Source organism: Etheostoma spectabile, unplaced genomic scaffold (genome assembly GCF_008692095.1).
Source record: "Etheostoma spectabile isolate EspeVRDwgs_2016 unplaced genomic scaffold, UIUC_Espe_1.0 scaffold00009193, whole genome shotgun sequence".
Lineage (NCBI taxonomy): Eukaryota > Metazoa > Chordata > Actinopteri > Perciformes > Percidae > Etheostoma > Etheostoma spectabile.
In genome coordinates this window covers 17,994-37,601 of record NW_022603672.1, presented here as the reverse complement: position 1 = coordinate 37,601, position 19,608 = coordinate 17,994, and the positions used below count along the sequence as shown (strand labels likewise).

General features: G+C 42.7%; 1 protein-coding gene across 1 annotated transcript; it reads left to right on the top strand.

Moving 5' to 3' along the window:
• Positions 1-3,559: 3,559 nt before the first annotated feature.
• Positions 3,560-19,375, top strand: LOC116679046 (asialoglycoprotein receptor 1-like; the record flags this gene model as incomplete). Its single annotated transcript, XM_032508778.1, is given in 8 exon segments — positions 3,560-3,679; positions 4,081-4,170; positions 5,875-5,964; positions 17,582-17,671; positions 17,813-17,889; positions 17,892-17,960; positions 18,311-18,438; positions 18,729-19,375. Coding segments are annotated over 8 exon segments (788 nt in total), but the record flags the coding sequence as incomplete, so codon positions are not given.
• Between the last annotated feature and the right edge of the window lie 233 nt (positions 19,376-19,608).

The window sequence follows — 19,608 nt, the reverse complement described above, 5'->3', positions numbered from 1 at the left end:
TCTCCTTTAGCGTCATATAACACGCTTGGTTGTCTCCTTTAGCGTCATATAACACGCTTTGTCGTCTCCTTTAGCGTCATATAACACGCTTGGTCGTCTCCTTTAGCGTCATATAACACGCTTGGTTGTCTCCTTTAGCGTCTTATAACACGCTTTGTCATCTCCTTTAGCGTCATATAACACGCTTTGTCTTCTCCTTTAGCGTCATATAACACGCTTTGTCGTCTCCTTTAGCGTCATATAACACGCTTTGTCGTCTCCTTTAGCGTCATATAACACGCTTGGTTGTCTCCTTTAGCGTCTTATAACACGCTTTGTCGTCTCCTTTAGCGTCATATAACACGCTTTGTCGTCTCCTTTAGCGTCATATAAACACGCTTGGTTGTCTCCTTTAGCGTCATATAACACGCTTTGTCGTCTCCTTTAGCGTCATATAACACGCTTGGTCGTCTCCTTTAGCGTCATATAACACGCTTGGTTGTCTCCTTTAGCGTCATATAACACGCTTGGTCATCTCCTTTAGCGTCATATAACACGCTTGGTCGTCTCCTTTAGCGTCATATAACCCGCTTGGTCATCTCCTTTAGCGTCATATAACACGCTTGGTCGTCTCCTTTAGCGTCATATAACACGCTTGGTTGTCTCCTTTAGCGTCATATAACACGCTTGGTCATCTCCTTTAGCGTCATATAACACGCTTGGTTGTCTCCTTTAGCGTCATATAACACGCTTGGTCATCTCCTTTAGCGTCATATAACACGCTTGGTCATCTCCTTTAGCGTCATATAACACGCTTGGTCATCTCCTTTAGCGTCATATAACACGCTTGGTTGTCTCCTTTAGCGTCATATAACACGCTTGGTTGTCTCCTTTTGCGTCATATAACACGCTTTGGTCGTCTCCTTTAGCGTCATATAACACGCTTGGTCGTCTCCTTTAGCGTCATATAACACGCTTGGTTGTCTCCTTTAGCGTCATATAACACGCTTGGTCGTCTCCTTTAGCGTCATATAACACGCTTGGTTGTCTCCATTAGCGTCATATAACACGCTTGGTCGTCTCCCTTAGCGTCATATAACACGCTTGGTCGTCTCCTTTAGCGTCATATAACACGCTTGGTTGTCTCCATTAGCGTCATATAACACGCTTGGTCGTCTCCCTTAGCGTCATATAACACGCTTGGTTGTCTCCTTTAGCGTCATTTAACACGCTTGTCGTCTCCTTTAGCGTCATATAACACGCTTGGTTGTCTCCTTTAGCGTCATATAACACGCTTGGTTGTGTTCTTTAGCGTCTTATAACACGCTTGGTCGTCTCCTTTAGCGTCTTATAACACGCTTGGTCGTCTCCTTTAGCGTCTTATAACACGCTTGGTCGTCTCCTTTAGCGTCATATAACACGCTTGGTTGTCTTCTTTAGCGTCATCTAACACGCTTGGTTGTCTCCCTTAGCGTCATATAACACGCTTGGTTGTCTCCCTTAGCGTCATATAACACGCTTGGTTGTCTCCCTTAGCGTCATAAAACACGCTTGGTCGTCTCCGTTAGCGTGATATAACACGCACAGTGGTCTCCTTTAGCGTCATATAACACGCTTTGTCGTCTCCTTTAGCGTCATATAACACGCTTTGTCGTCTCCTTTAGCGTCATATAACACGCTTGGTCGTCTCCTTTAGCGTCATATAACACGCTTTGTCGTCTCCTTTAGCGTCATATAACACGCTTGGTTGTCTCCTTTAGCGTCATATAACACGCTTGGTCATCTCCTTTAGCGTCATATAACACGCTTGGTCATCTCCTTTAGCGTCATATAACACGCTTGGTCATCTCCTTTAGCGTCATATAACACGCTTGGTCATCTCCTTTAGCGTCATATAACACGCTTGGTCATCTCCTTTAGCGTCATATAACACGCTTGGTCGTCTCCTTTAGCGTCATATAACACGCTTGGTTGTCTCCATTAGCGTCATATAACACGCTTGGTCGTCTCCTTAGCGTCATATAACACGCTTTGTCGTCTCCTTTAGCGTCATATAACACGCTTTGTCGTCTCCTTTAGCGTCATATAACACGCTTGGTTGTCTCCTTTAGCGTCATATAACACGCTTGGTCGTCTCCTTTAGCGTCATATAACACGCTTGGTCGTCTCCTTTAGCGTCATATAACACGCTTGGTTGTCTCCATTAGCGTCATATAACACGCTTGGTCGTCTCCCTTAGCGTCATATAACACGCTTGGTTGTCTCCTTTAGCGTCATTTAACACGCTTTGTCGTCTCCTTTAGCGTCATATAACACGCTTGGTTGTCTCCTTTAGCATCATATAACACGCTTGGTCGTCTCCTTTAGCGTCTTATAACACGCTTGGTCGTCTCCTTTAGCGTCATATAACACGCTTGGTTGTCTTCTTTAGCGTCATCTAACACGCTTGGTTGTCTCCCTTAGCGTCATATAACACGCTTGGTTGTCTCCCTTAGCGTCATATAACCCGCTTGGTTGTCTCCTTTAGCGTCATAAAACACGCTTGGTTGTCTCCCTTAGCGTGATATAACACGCACAGTGGTCTCCTTTAGCGTCATATAACACGCTTGGTTGTGTTCTTTAGCGTCAAATAACACGCTTGGTTGTCTCCCTTAGCGTCATATAACACGCTTGGTTGTCTCCCTTAGCGTCATATAACACGCTTGGTTGTCTCCCTTAGCGTCATATAACACGCTTGGTTGTCTCCCTTAGCGTCATATAACACGCTTGGTTGTCTCCCTTAGCGTCATATAACACGCTTGGTTGTCTCCCTTAGCGTCATATAACACGCTTGGTTGTCTCCCTTAGCGTCATATAACACGCTTGGTTGTCTCCCTTAGCGTGATATAACACGCACAGTGGTCTCCTTTAGCAGGGCTGCCATCTTTTGCCCAAACCTTGGAGTGAGATTTTGGGGGGGGCCAACCCATAATTGCCGCGTTCAAAGCAATTTCTTTGGGTCTTTATCCTTCAGGGTTTAAATTGTGATTTGTTACATGTGTGGGGGGATGGGGCTCTCCCTAGGGGGGTCTGGGGGTATGCCCCCCCAGGGAAAAAATTTTGAAAAATAAACCATTAAATGGCACTTTCTGGAGAGTTTTTTTTGCAAGAAAATACAGAAATCAAGTCTTACATGATATGTGCAACACTGTAGGGTTAAGAACCTTTGTGTTGTCGTAGTATCAACAGGTATTAGGGCATTTAGCATTTACATTATTTACATTATTAACTTCTTATGATATAAGAACTGACCCAGACAATGTGCCAAACATCATGAGCCACATGAAGAGACAGGAGCATATGTCAGCAACAGCTGAGAAGATTTGGGTCTTGGTCGTCTCCTTTAGCGTCATGAAACACGCCAACATGTGCAGCATCCTGATTTTACGTGAATTTGCGATCAAAATCCGTCCTTTTGCAGCAACATTCTCAATACCAGGCCTATAAATCCTGGAGGGACTGATTATAGGAACTCTGATAACAAAGACTCCTGTTGTTTCCCTGTGATGAACCTTGCTCTCTGTGTGCTTTGTCTCTTTAGGACCAGAGACTGAGAGACGTCCTCCAGCCGTCCAAAGGAAGACTTTCAGGGCTGCAGCAGTCTGTCTGGCAGTGCTCTGCTTCCTGATGATGACTGGAATCATCCTCTTATCCGTATACTGTAAGATAAAATACACTTCATAACTACTGAGCCACAGATACTGAACCAGTACACCACGGAGAACTTAATCAGCTTCAGGCTCAATAGTTATTAGTCTCTGTAATTATTCCTTCTGTCCATATCACCTGTTAAGAGATCCCTTCCTAACCCGATCCCAATGTAAGACATACGGGGGTCTTCATTCTGTGTTAACATTCAGCTGAAACTTTATCAACACCACCCTTGACTAGCAGGACGTTTCCTTTATACCACTCAGCAAGGAAACCCTGTCAGTGGACACATGAAGAGAGACACTTGGACTAAAGACATATTCAGTTTGGGAAAGTCACTCACTCTATTATGGTTTTCATATTCATTTTCTTTGATCTCTATATCAATAAAGGCCTTATCTTATATTTCAGTCATTTCTCTGCATACTGAAAACAAACAACTCAGCAAGAACAACACTCAGTTACAGGAGGAAGTAAAGCAGCTGAAGAACAGAACTGAAGGTAAAAAGTTAAAAACCAGTAAACTCCTGTATTATACACATTTACATCATAGACGTTGATAGTGAACTTACCGTTGATTATAACTGTTTGACGCTGTTCATCTGGAGTGCTACCAACCCACCAACTGGGAAATAAGACTATTCAACAAGCTATTCACATCTGACTCCTCCTCCTCTGTCCCAGTCAGGCTCATTAGAATATACTTCCCCTTTCTGAGGATCTCCGCCCACGGCTTCACAACCATCGTCTGCATAGTGGCGCCATATTTTTTAAATGAGCCAATCAGAGCAGACTGGGCTTTTACAGGAGGGGTCTTAAAGAGACAGGCACTAAAACAGGAACTTGCCTTTCAGACACACACACACACACACCTACACACACACACATACACACACACACACAAACACACACACACACACACACACACACACACACACACTCACACATACACACACACACACCACACACACACACACACACACACACACATACACACACACACACACACACACACACACACCAAAACACACACACACACACACACACACACAAACACACACACACACCACACACACACACACACACACAAACACACACCTGAGCTCTCTCACTCTCTCACTAACACACAATAAGCTTTCTCTCTCTCTCTCTCTCTCTCACCCACACACACACACACACACACACACACACACACAAACACACACACTGAGCTCTCTCACTCTCTCACTAACACACACTCTCACTCACTCACACACACAATAAGCTTTCTCTCTCTCTCTCTCTCTCGCTCACACTTCACTCTATCTTTTTTTCTCTTTTCTCTCTCATCTCTCTTTCTCGCTATCTCACACACACACACACACACAACACACAACACACACACACACACAAACACGCACACACACACTGAGCTCTCTCTATCTCTCTCTCTCACACACACACACACACAAACACGGAGCTCTCCAGTCGCATCCACGCGTCTGCGTCCTCTTTCTCTCTCGTCTGTCCACTTTCCACACTCACTCACTCACACATTCACTCACACACACACACACACCTACACACACACACACACACACACACACACACACACACACACACACACACACACACACACACACTCTCTCTCTAAAACAGAGAGCTCAACAAACAAGAGCAAGAATGTATGGCTGCAGTCTGGAGCGTCCCATCTCATGCCATGAGCATTTGATTTCAACAAACGTGGTCAAGAATTTACCCGTGACTCTGTCTGGAAAATTGTTCATGATTTTTGTATTTTGACCCTCTGAATATACCGTTGGACACACCTCGCATGAGACGGGAGGCTCCAGGCTGCAGCCATACCCGTCTCCACAAGAGATCCCTTCCTAACTGGATCCCAATGCAAGACATACGGGGGTCTTCATTCTGTGTTAACATTCAGCTGAAACTTTATCAACACAACCCTTGACTAGCAGGACGTTTCCTTTATACCACTCAGCAAGGAAACCCTGTCAGTGGACACATGAAGAGAGACACTTGGACTAAAGACATATTCAGTTTGGGAAAGTCAGACTAATGACACCTCATACAAGCTTTGGCTCATTTTCAACAAAACAAAGACTTTGGTTTTATGTCCTGAATATTTGTCTTTAGTTTGAAGCAGAATGATTTGGTGTTGTTGGTCTTTTTAACTTTTTTATGGTTTTCATATTCATCTTTCAGCCACTTTGCTGCAGACCAGATACGACCAACTGAGCAACAACTACACTCAACTACAGGATGAAGTAAAGCAGCTGAAGGACAGAACTGAAGGTAAAAAGTTAAAAACCAGTAAACTCCTGTATTATACACATTAACATCATAGACCTTGATTGTGTAGTTACGTATTATAACTGTTTCAACTCCAAGTCTTATCACTTTGACACTGAATGATGTGAAATCTGTCTTTAAAAGTTCTTAAAGTCTGTCCTGATGGATGGACGAGATCTGGATGCAGGTGTTACTTTAAATCTAAAGAGAAGAAGAATTGGCATGACAGCTTAGCTGACTGTAAGAAGATAGGAGCAGATCTGGTTGTCATTGACAACGAAGAGGAACAGGTGAGTGTGTTTGTTTCTGAGTGAGTGATCTCAGAGAAAAAGACATTTAATGGAAATATGTAAATATGAAGAGAAAGTAAAATGTTAGTGTTAATGTTGCTGTGTTGATCTCTAACGGTGAACTTCCTCATGTTCTCTGTTTCTCTGCTGATTCTAAATGTCTTTCTTCTCTTTCCTCCGTTACTAATGTGTGGTTCCTGTCCTGCTGTTGGGTCCAGTCCTCAGTGTGGGGGGGACCGAGGATCCCTCTTGTGTTTGTTGGGGCTGATGAAGTCACAAGATGACTTTACTACAACAGAAATGCTGAACTGGGAACAGAGAAATGATTGTTGTCTCTCGTCCACTTCTAGAAGTTTGTCTCTGAGCTGAGTAACGGAGGACAGTCCTGGATTGGTCTACGGTTAGAATGGAGACAAGTAGAAGGGACATGGAGACAAGAAGGATGGAAATGGGTGGACGGATCACCGCTGACAGAAACGTGAGACATTTTAAAGGTTTTTGGTTTTCATCACAATTCCATCAAAGTGACTGTTTATTGGAAGAAGCTTACTAGTAGAATTTCCCAGGAGACAGAGAGGTTTAATTCTTTCATTAGCAGCTGTTTCAGGTTACATTGATTTCAAAGCTTAATCTTAAACAAGTTATTGAAATAATGTGATTATTAACAGATAATATAAATATTTAAAGTGAAATTAAACAGTTTATTTCAAATGAACAACAATCAGCAGTTTCAGCTGTTTGATAAAAGAACATTTTATTTGTCTGACAGGTTCTGGGGACCAGGACTACCTCAGTCTGGCCATGGTTACTATGCTGCATGCTGCGATCAAGGGAAATGGAAACAGAGTAAAGATTATTATGATACTAAGACCTGGATCTGTGAGAAAAAGATGATCTGAACTCTTTGATGACGGGGAGGGGGGGGGGGGGGGTAGTGTTGGGATCAGCTTTGTTAAATCAGACCAATTCTCTAACATGGGCTCAGCTGTTTATTCTGTGTTGCTAAGTAACCTGGATTCCAGAGATCTTGTTCCTCTCCCTTCATAGAGCCCAATCTGGTTAGAAGTCATGTGTCCTGACTCTGTAGTCCTACAGGATTATTACAATAAAAGATAAGAACTACATGGATCAGCAGCTGGTCTCTACCTTGGTTTATGTAGTTGATTATAACGTTTGGAGTCAGTTAGTTAGAAGTTGTTCCTTAGAAATACCCCCCCCCCCCACCTCCATCTCCCTCCCAGACCCGTCCCCACAACCAATTAAATCATCATTATTATTATTATTATTATTATTATTTTAACGCTGCGCTGTAACCTTAACCTAACTATTGTGTTTGTATCTTTTTGTTATTTGAGCCTGTTTTCCTTTCATGAAAGTCTTTAATTGCTCTTTAATGTTTGATGTGAAGCTTTTTGAATTGTCTTGTTGCTGAAATGTGTTCTAGAAATAAAGTTGCCTTGCCCTCCAACCTGCAGCCTGTCAGTCTGTCTGCAGGGCATAGAGGACGTCTGTCTCACAGGAAGTGGGACGTTAAACCTGAAGCTGCAGAGGTGACGTAGTTTGCTCCGTCTGCACCGCAGCTCTGTGTCAAGTCCTTTTATTTCTAGAGCTCATTTAAAACCGACCTAGGCTGAACAACGTGCTGGACTAAAGTTATATTATGTCATAAAAACACAGGAAGACAAACAACACACTTCTATACAAATGTCCCTAAACTAAATCCTACGCCGAAGAATAAAAACCTGTTTTAAGACGAGACTTAAAGACCTCGGCAGTAGAGGAGGACCTGATATGAACGGGACGTTGGTTCCAGAGTCTCGGGACCACCACGGAGAAGGCCCGACCCCCCCCCCCCCACACCCGTGATGTCATGAGACGCCGTGACTGGTCATACTCGTGCGTGGTGCTCGTGACACTAGTTGCAGTCTGAAATAAGAATAATTGTCCAAATCTGTAATTATTGTCCACAATATAACAGAATTGGTGTCGAATTTTTAAAAATGTTATGTAATGTAATCTGGTGTTTTGACCCATTGTGTTGACTTCCCGTCGATTTTGCGTTTATCTGGGTTGAAATTTAAAAAAACTTTTAATTTTACACATTTGACTTTTTTGTGTTTTCGTCATCCTCAACTCAGTTTTTTAGTCACTTGTTTTCAAACTTGTGTTAATTTTTTTCTTCTTTTTACTTTTTTCAACGTTTTTCGAGTTTCTGTAATTATGTTTTTGTCTTTTAACAATTTTTTGTTGTCACTTTTTCAAAAAAATCTTTTCAGTTCTTTCCAATTTTTTGAAATCTTTTCCAATTTATTGTCACTTTTTCAATTTTTTTCCTTGTTTTGTTTTAGCTTTTTCGTCGACATTTCTAAAATGTGTTAATTTCTTCACATTTATATTTGACTTTTTTTAAATTATATTTTTGTCTTTTTGAACAAGTTTTTTTCACCTTTAACAGTTTTTTAGTCACTTTTTTTTTAAACTTGTGTCAATTAGTTTTTTTTTCTACACTTTTTTTCAACGTTTTGGCATTTTTTGTAATGTTTTTGCCTTTTAACAAGTTTTTTTTTTTAAATTTTTCAAATGTATTTTTTCCACTTCTTTCAAATTTTTGTCCATTTTTTTCCTTGTTTTGTTTTAACTTTTTCCAACATTTTTCCTTTTTTTTTTCAACGATTTGACCCTTTATCTTGTTCTCTCTTTGAGTTTTTTCGGGTTGAAATTCCAACCCCAAAAAAAGATTTCTACACTTTTGTCAACGTTTTTTGGAGTTTTTGTAGATATGTTTTTTTGTCATTTTTCCCAACGTATTGTTTCCACTTCTTTCCAATTTTTTTCCAATTTTTTGTATTTGTCCATTTTGTTCCTGCATTTCTTTACTTGTGTTGTTGAAGCTTTTTCCAACATTTTTTCGTCATAGTTCTGATGTAGAAAGTTTTTGTAAACGGGTCAAATTTGACCCGAGGACAACAAGCGGGTTAAAGACATGTAGGACATCATCATTCTGTGTCTGGGGGTCACAGCTCGGACCAGAACCCCCTCTTCTTGGCCTGTGACCTGACCTCTGCTGTTCCTGGACTCCGGTCCTGGTTTTACATCTATTCTGTGTCCTGGTTGACTACAAGGGAGTTGTCATCATCAGAGCTTGCACTACCACACCTGTTGCCACTCTCCCACAACACTACTGTTGATCATCATTGATCATTGTCGTAGAAAGACCGCCCTGACAATTTGAGTGGTCCAATCAGCTCTGGTTTTAGCATAGTTGCTCCACAATGAATCAAGTTCAGACGGAACTTTCCAACTTCACATGGCGTAGACGGGTTTAAGTTCGGCAGGCATCAAGGCTCAGAAAATGTTACACTTCACACAAAATAAAACCCCTCCCAAACCCGTCCCTACAACCTATAGTTTACATCTTGTACTGAACTGTAACTTGTGTTATTGTATTTGCATTGATCTCTAAAGCATTTTGAATTGTTGTTCAAATGTGCTGTAGAACTAAAGTTGCCTTGTCCGACAACCTGCAGCCCGTCAGCCTGTCAGTCTGTTACCAGGGCATAGAGACAGCAGGGGGCGACTGCACTGGCTCCAGAGAGAAGTCTATTCCTGTAGAATTCTATGAGACAGTGACACACTTCTCACTTGATTTATTACCTCAATAAACATTTTCATAATGAGTTCATGGTCTCAATCGCTGTGATTACCTGATGTTTTCCACCTGATTCCCTGCCCTCTTGTCACCTGTCTCTCGTTACCTCGTTACCTTCCCTTGTCTCTTGTCAGATCCTTTTGTCTTGTCCGTGTGAAGCCTGTGTTCCTGTCGTTGTTCTGTCCTGTCGTTGTTCCGTCCTGTCGTCGTGCCCTGTGTTTCCTACCGTTTTTCCTGTTGGAGTTTTTTCCTCCGTGAGTTTTTCGCTTCCCTGTATTCCAAATTATTCCCTTTGGATTTTTCCCTGTGCGTTTTCCAACCCTTGTGCTCCGGCTTTTGGTTTTCCCCTGCTCCCTGTATTTGTTGTCGTTTAGCTTGGACTTTGTTGCTCTGTTTTGTGTTAATTAAAGGCAGTTCAGCACTACCCTACTCTGCATTTGGGTCCTCCTTCATCTCAAACTGTCACAACAATGTCTATAATGATAAACCTTTGGAACAAAACTCATGGTGGGAATATTTCAATAATAAATCATGAACATAGATAAAAATGAAATGAGTGATCTGCAGTTCAAACTCTGGAAATATTTGCATTTAGTTTCCAGAAAAAAAAGACAAATGAGACGAAAAAGGAAATATTTAAATTGCATTCTGTTCTCCGGAACCAATGATGACCAGACTTTGTTTCTGTACGACGTCTTTACCCTCGGTAAAGACGTCGGTCGGACCTGACATGTTGTTTAATTTTTTCTGACTCAATAGTCCGTTTCACACAAAAACGTTAATTTAGGAGCATTTGAACGTCTCATTTCAGGTGTTTATGTGTCAGTCTTTAGCACGTTTACCGATATTAACTGGGCGTTTTTGTGTGTTTTTTGGAGGATAAAATGCCTCGTTTCCGTACCGAGAGAGCCAGGAAAGTCCAGCGAAACTGTCCCCCGAGCTGCGGAGGTTCCTCCCCGAAGCAAGGGAGGGGTTCGGCTGGGGTTCGTTAACGAGCGGCTGGCGGCGGTGGTGGACAACATCATGGGGCTGTTCTGTACCGTGGGCCGGTACCAGCTGGACAAGTTGAAAATACATTTTTTTAAACACAAAAAAGTGGAAAAAATATTATAAAATTAACAAAGCATTTTATTTAGTTCAAATATTCATTTTCACAAAGTTTCACTTTTTCGTAATTTTTTAAGGCATTTTTGCAGCTTTTACCAACATTTTTCCCTTTTTTTTATCGTTCAGATATAGAATGTTTTTTGTAAACGGGTCAAACAACACAAGGGTTAATCAATACGTTAACAAATTCAACGCTCAGCCCTGAGAAAACCTCTACTCTTTATGTCCTCAGACAACAAAGGATTTTTTTCCATTTTTTTGAGTGTTGCATTGATTAACCCTCCTGTTGTCAACCCGTCTAGAACTTGTTTTTTTTTGGGGTCCAAATTTCAACATTTAGTAGTTCTCTTTCTACTTTAACAAATTCAGCACCCAGCCTTGAGAAAACCTCTACTCTTCATGTCTTCTGAGTCCCGTCAGACCCTGTGGAGACGTCCTCTTGGATAAAACCCTGCCCTTATAACTCAATCCGGAGCATCCCGCTGGACCAAACGGGTGAAACAGACGCCGTCTTCCCCGCCGTGTGGTTCAAAACCGAAGTCAGCGGCGAGGAGTGCGGCTTTTCTGAACCAACGAGCAACTTAGATCCAGTAGAGTTTCTGACTGCAGAGTTTCTGACCCAACGAGCAACTTAGATCCAGCCGGCGGCTCAGAAGCAGCGAGTGACGGCTGTCGCTAAGTCATCGGCCGGCGAGTCATCGAACACGGAAGACAGCGGAGATGGGCGAGAGGCGGCAGGACTTTGGAGATTGAGGGAGATGGAAGAAGCTCAAGGACAGAGTTCTTTGGGCGGGAAGGTGTCGTGCTCCGCCGATCAGTCACGCCAGACTAAGCCGGCGTTGAGCTATAAGGTTTGTGGCAAGATCTTCAAGAGGATCAGTCACCTGGTCACGCATGCTTTGACACACCTGAGAGACTGCGGCCTGTGCGGGAAGCGCCTGGAGCACATGGCGAGCCTGAAGCTCCACCTGCGCGTCCACCCGGACACGGCATTCTGCTGCAGCGTCTGGGCAGTCACAGCATGGAAAGTGGAGGTAACCTCCCCCCTTATGACCTTTTAAGGGAAGATTCAAGATCGGCCCATCTGAGCTTTCATTTTCTCAAAGATACCCAGGGCTCGGTTTACACCTATCACCATTTCTAGCAACTGGGAGACCATAGGCAGGCCGGGGGTGGACGCATATTAATATGAATAAATGTCCAAATGTAAAAGAATTGGCGTTGAATCTGAAAAAATTATGTCATGTAATTTGGTGTTTTTAACCTTTGTGTTGTCTTCAACTTTGTATTTTCTGGGTCCAGATTTCAACATTTAGTTGTTCTCTCTTTCTTTCCAACACCTTCTTTTCTTCTTTCCCTTTTTCATTCTTCCTTTTCTTCCTTTCCTCTACTTTCCATCCTTCTATCCTTCCCTCCTTAACTTTTTAATGCCATCTTCTCCACTCGGATCAAAAAAGAAGTCGGCGTTGAGGACTGCAGAGTTTCTGACCCAATGAGGGACTAACATGGAAGACAGTGGAGACGGGCGGCGGGACTTTGGAGACCGGAGGAGACGGAAGAAGCTCAGGGACAGAGTTCTTCGGCCGGGAAGGCGCCGTGCTCCGCTGATCCGTCACGCCAGACTCAGCCGGTGTTTAGCTGCAAAGTTTGCTGCGAGTCCTTCAAGAGGATCAGTCACCTGGCCACGCACGATTCGGTGCACCTGACTGCGGCCTGTGCGGGAAACGCTTGGAGGACACGGCGAGCCTGCGCGTCCACCTGGACACGGCGTTCTGCTGCAGCGTCTGCGGCCCGAGCTTCACGCTGCGCAGTTTTTACATTAAAGATAAAGAGGAGAAGACTTGGTTTGGCAAACTCGTTCTCACTCCAAACGTGTAAAATACGTAAGATGTTTGGACAGTGGTTGCCAGCGTCTGAACAGATGTAAAAGGCGCCCTTTGGTGTGTGTAGAACGTACCGGGGAGAGCAGCATCTAGACGAGGTTTAGTGAGGAGTATGTAAGAGGGGAAATTCCTCGTACGGAGGTTGGTCGGGGGGTGGGGGGGGGGCCCAGATGGGTCAAACACAGGCTTTTAACCAAGAAGATTGTGTTCCGCATGTGTCCGCGTGTCAAAGGGGACGCCAATAGTCCCTACCCAGTGTGTGAAGTATGATGCAAAAGGACCTGTTATGTGACACTAAAAAAGACAACCAAACGCGTGTTATGTGACGGTAAAGGAGACGTAAGGAGACCTTTAGCGTCATTAACAACGACAAATGCATCTGACCAAATGTCCGCATTTGGCTTTTCTGTAATAAAATTATTTCCCTTAAAGTTGCAAACATCTCCTCACTATCTGCTAGCTGCCTGTCCCCAGAAAACACTGTAAAAAAACGCGGTCTGTGTAGACAGCCCAGGGTCTACAAACGGCAACAAAAACAAACTGTGCCAACCTGCACCACAAAGCATAGACAAACAGAGCTCCAACGTTTCAGCTAATAACCGACTAGAAGGATTGGGGGGGGGGGGTATCAGTGTGCAGAAACACAGAAGGGAGGGGGAGGGATGAGGAGGAGGGAGGGGCGAGCTATATACGTCTAACGTCAACAAGTTGTGCCGTCATCACCAACATCACTTAGAGCTCCTTTAACCCAGGTCTCATTAACACTCATCATTTCTAGAGTCTAATTTCTGGATTAATCCACTTTGCCACATCCTGTTTATGAGTCTCTGTTAGCCACGTCACTGATCTGATTCAGTCAGTTCTCCAGAGCTACATGCAGATGAGAGTCAGGACTACTCCAGTCCAGATGGTGGTGGTAATGCACCTGAAGCTGGAACTGACCAAAAGAGAAATAACTGTAGGTTCAGTTACAACAACACAACAGTTCAGATGACTAGCCATTAACACACAAACAAACACACACACACACACCACACACACACACCACACACACACACACACACACACACACACACACACACACACACAAGCATAAACTATTACACATGGAAGACTTGCAACAGTGATCCCTCCTCCCTTCATCTTCTTCCTGTGCTCCTCTCCTCTGTTCTGCATCTCTGATCTGCTCTCTGTGTGTTACTAGCTGTGCATGTAGCAGAGCTTATTATATATTCCTTCCAGCTGAACTTCAGGTAAATATCACAGACCCTGGTTGTGTGTCAGTAAAGAAGATGGTCCGTCAATTGTGTTGTTTGTTTCACTCAAACATTAAAATTCAAACCTAAACCTTCCTCTAAGATGAGTGGTGAGGCCAGCAACACTTCCTGTTTCTGCGAGGTGTGAATGCTGCTCTGCACAGATAAGATTATTTCCTCATTTTTACAGAGAAACTTTACTTTAAGAAACTTTTATAAAGTTTATCTGAAGGGATTAATAATTCCAATTCCCAAACAACTGGATGCCTAAACATGATATACATATTTGATTGATATATCATGTAAAAAGGGGCTTTTTGTGTAACAGTAACACATGTATTAGGACGTGCATCTGTCTCATTGGTTCGTGCTGCAGCCACTTCCCGTGTTAAAGGCGTGAGCAACTTAAAGACAGACAGTGAGACGGAGAATACGCTCAGTTCAGTTTTTCAGTTGGTCAAGATGTCTGCAGACGCTGTCGCTGCTCCACGTTTGAGCCTGAATGTGAGATATAACAGAAACGTCCAAGAGACCAGCGGAGAGGAAGAGGAGAGTCAGGTGGAGATCTTAGAGGAGGAAGAGCATCACGCTGATCTCGGGCCACAAAGAGCCGGTAAGTCTGAAATGATGATTGGTGTAAAGAGGAAGTTCATCTTAGTTTACATGTGGCTTTAGAACAATTACATACTGAATAATATTTCTTCAAACAAACATAATAAATCCTGTTGTGGATGTGTTTTATCTCCGTAGGACCACACACTCAAAACAAGCCTGCAGCCAACAACAGAAGGCGTCTCAAAGCTGCTGCAGTGACTCTGGGAGGGTTTTATCTTCTGATATTGGCTGCACTCTTCATTCGCTGTGAGTATTTATGTTTTAATACAAACTGTCATATCTTAAAGGAGACATGCCATAAAAACATACTTTCCAGTTCTTATCTACATTTGGGCATCTGGAGTGCTACCAACCCACCAACTGGGAAATAAGACTATTCAACAAGCTATTCACATTGACTCCTCCTCCTCTGTCCCAGTCAGGCTCATTAGAATATACTTCCCCTTTCTGAGGATCTCCGCCCACGGCTTCACAACCACCGTCTGCATAGTGGCGCCATATTTTTTAAATGAGCCAATCAGAGCAGACTGGGCTTTTACAGGAGGGGTCTTAAAGAGACAGGCACTAAAACAGGAACTTGGCTTTCAGAAACACACACACACACACTCTCTCTCTCTCTCTCTCTCTCTCCTCTCTCTCTCTCTCTCTCTCTCTCACAAACACTCTCTCTCGCTAACTCACTCACTCACACACACACACACACACACTGAGCTCTCTCACTCTCTCTCTCTCACACACACACTGAGCTCTCTCACTCTCTCTCTCTCACACACACACTGAGCTCTCTCACTCTCTCTCTCTCACACACACACTGAGCTCTCCAGTCACACGTCTGCTTCCTCTCTCTCTCTCTTTCTCTCTCTCTCTCTCTCTCTCTCTCTCTCTCTCTCTCTCTCTAAAATAAAAAGCTTGTATGAGGTGTCATTAGTCTGACTTTCCAAAAACTGAACATGTCTTTAGTCCAAGTGTCTCTCTTCATGTGTCCACTGACAGGGTTTCCTTGCTGAGTGGTATAAAGGAAACGTCCTGCTAGTCAAGGGTTGTGTTGATAAAGTTTCAGCTGAATGTTAACACAGAATGAAGACCCCCGTATGTCTTGCATTGGGATCGGGTTAGGAAGGGATCGTTTCCTTTATACCACTCAGCAAGGAAACCCTGTCAGTGGACACATAAAGAGAGACACTTGGACTAAAGACATGTTCAGTTTGGGAAAGTCAGACTAATGACACCTCATACAAGCTTTGGCTCATTTTCAACAAAACAAAGACTTTGGTTTTATGTCCTGAATATTTGTCTTTAGTTTGAAGCAGAATGATTTGGTGTTGTTGGTCTTTTTAACTTTGTTATGGTTTTCATATTCATCTTTCAGCCACTTTGCTGCAGACCAGATACGACCAACTGAGCAACAACTACACTCAGCTACAGGATGAAGTAAATCAGCTGAAGACAGAACTGAAGGTAAAAAGTTAAAAACCAGTAAACTCCTGTATTATACACATTAACATCATAGACCTTGATTGTAGAGATGCACGAATTGACCAGCTGATGACCTTAATTTGCCGATTTTCACATCATCAGCCTGCTGGTCAGACTGACATCAGCTGATTTTATTTCAAATTCCCTCGTGTGCCACATGATTTACATCGTCCAACATCAGCACCACACGTGCACATGCAGGGTTTCTGCTATATGCATGTAGCAGCGGTCAATCAGCTGTTTATGAAATGTCATAAAGTCGTAATTCTACACGTCTCTGCACAGCCGTCTACTCTACTGATCTCAGGCCAGCAGTCAGCCGCTCTCTCCCTCTGAGGCTGAAAAACTAAAACATGAAAACCAAACTCATGCTGGTCCCATGAAATATGACAGCTACAGATTATCAGAAAACAGCGTTGGACACACTGACTTTGAGTTTTCTGTTTCTCAGACCCCAGATAAGACAAGAAGCTAACGTTAGCGAACGCTGCGGTCCCTCTGACGCCCCGCTGGCCGCTGTAGGAGACGCTGTCTTACACATAACATGAAAAGAGACGCTGTCTTACACATAACATGAAAAGAGACGCTGTCTTACACATAACATGAAAAGAGACGCTGTCTTACACATAACATGAAAAGGAGACGCTGTCTTACAAATAAAATGAAAAGGAGACGCTGTCTTACACATAAAATGAAAAAGAGACGCTGTATTACTAATAAAATGAAAAAGAGACGCTGTATTACTAATAAAATGAAAAAGAGACGCTGTATTACTAATAAAATGAAAAAGAGACGCTGCATTACTAATAAAATGAAAAAAAGACGCTGTGTTCCTCCGACATGCTGTAGTAACGTTACTGTTTAAAATGCTCTCCAGGTCAGTGGGGGGGGGGGGCATACCGTTCAAAACCAACATTAAAAACAGAGTCATCTTTGACAGGAGGGCTCTTAAAGAGACAGGCGCTAAAACAGAGGTTCTGGTTCTGGTTCCCACTTGATGCTTCAGTTAAGAAGTCAGTGATCCTCTATTTACTATTTACAACACCTCAACATATACGGCAGGTTAAAGGACAGACACACCAAATAACTACCTCCCAGGGTGAAATAATGAGTGATATTTCATTATGCACAGGATATATAACTTAACTCAGTCTTTAGTTTAAAGCAGAATGATTTGGTGTTGTTGGTCTGGTTCTTATCTTGTTGTGGTTTATAACGGATATTTGTTTAGTTTATTTGCTCTTTAACAGTTTAAAATTCTTATATACATTATTGTTTACCTTTCTTTATGTAACTGTTGTTATTTCTGTCCTAAATAACGGCTCACCTTATCTTATATTTCAGTCACTTTGCTGCAGACCAGATACGACCAACTGAGCAACAACTACACTCAGTTACAGGATGAAGTAAAGCAGCTGAAGGACAGAACTGAAGGTAGAAAGTTAAAAACCAGTAAACTCCTGTATTATACACATTAACATCATAGACCTTGATTGTGTAGTTACGTATTATAACTGTTTCAACTCCAAGTCTTATCACTTTGACACTGAATGATGTGAAATCTGTCTTTAAAAGTTCTTAAAATCTGTCCTGATGGATGGACGAGATCTGGACGCAGTTGTTACTTTAAATCTAAAGAGAAGAAGAATTGGGGGATAACAGCAGAGCTGACTGTCAGCAGAGAGGAGCAGATCTGGTCGTCATTGACAACGAAGAGGAACAGGTGAGTGTGTTTGTTTCTGAGTGAGTGATCTCAGAGAAAAAGACATTTAATGGAAATATGTAAATATGAAGAGAAAGTAAAATGTTAGTGTTAATGTTGCTGTGTTGATCTCTAACGGTGAACTTCCTCATGTTCTCTGTTTCTCTGCTGATTCTAAATGTCTTTCTTCTCTTTCCTCCGTTACTAATGTGTGGTTCCTGTCCTGCTGTTGGGTCCAGTCCTCAGTGTGGGGGGGACCGAGGATCCCTCTTGTGTTTGTTGGGGCTGATGAAGTCACAAGATGACTTTACTACAACAGAAATGCTGAACTGGGAACAGAGAAATGATTGTTGTCTCTCGTCCACTTCTAGAAGTTTGTCTCTGAGCTGAGTAACGGAGGACAGTCCTGGATTGGTCTACGGTATGGATGGGGACAAGGAGAAGGGACATGGAGACCAGAAGGATGGGAATGGGTGGACGGATCACCGCTGAGAGAAACGTGAGACATTTTTAAGGTTTTTGGTTTTCATCACAATTCCATCAAAGTCACTGTTTATTGGAAGAAGCTTACTAGTAGAATAGTAGACAGAAAGAGAGGTTTAATTCTTTCATTAGCAGCTGTTTCAGGTTACATTGATTTCAAAGCTTAATCTTAAACGAGTTATTGAAATAATGTGATTATTAACAGATAATATAAATATTTAAAGTGAAATTAATCAGTTTATTTCAAATGAACAACAGTCAGCAGTTTCAGCTGTTTGATTAAAGAACATTTTATTTGTCTGACAGGTTCTGGGGACCAGGACCGCCTCAGTATGGCCATGGTTCCTATGCTGCATGCTGCGATCAAGGGAAATGGAAACAGAGTCATTATCATACCAAGACCTGGATCTGTGAGAAAAAGATGATCTGAACTCTTTGATGACGGGGGGGTAGTGTTGGTATCAGCTTTGTTAAATCAGACCAATTCTCTAACATGGGCTCAGCTGTTTATTCTGTGTTGCTAAGTAACCTGGATTCCAGAGATCTTGTTCCTCTCCCTTCATAGAGCCCAATCTGGTTAGAAGTCATGTGTCCTGACTCTGTAGTCCTACAGGATTATTACAATAAAAGATAAGAACTACATGGATCAGCAGCTGGTCTCTACCTTGGTTTATGTAGTTGATTATAACGTTTGGAGTCAGTTAGTTAGAAGTTGTTCCTTAGAAATACCCCCCCCCCCACCTCCATCTCCCTCCCAGACCCGTCCCCACAACCAATTAAATCATTATTATTATTATTTTAACGCTGCGCTGTAACCTTAACCTAACTATTGTGTTTGTATCTTCTTGTTATTTGAGCCTGTTTTCCTTTCATGAAAGTCTTTAATTGCTCTTTAATGTTTGATGTGAAGCTTTTTGAATTGTCTTGTTGCTGAAATGTGTTCTAGAAATAAAGTTGCCTTGCCCTCCAACCTGCAGCCTGTCAGTCTGTCTGCAGGGCATAGAGGACGTCTGTCTCACAGGAAGTGGGACGTTAAACCTGAAGCTGCAGAGGTGACGTAGTTTGCTCCGTCTGCACCGCAGCTCTGTGTCAAGTCATTTTATTTCTAGAGCTCATTTAAAACCGACCTAGGCTGAACAACGTGCTGGACTAAAGTTATATTATGTCATAAAAACACAGGAAGACA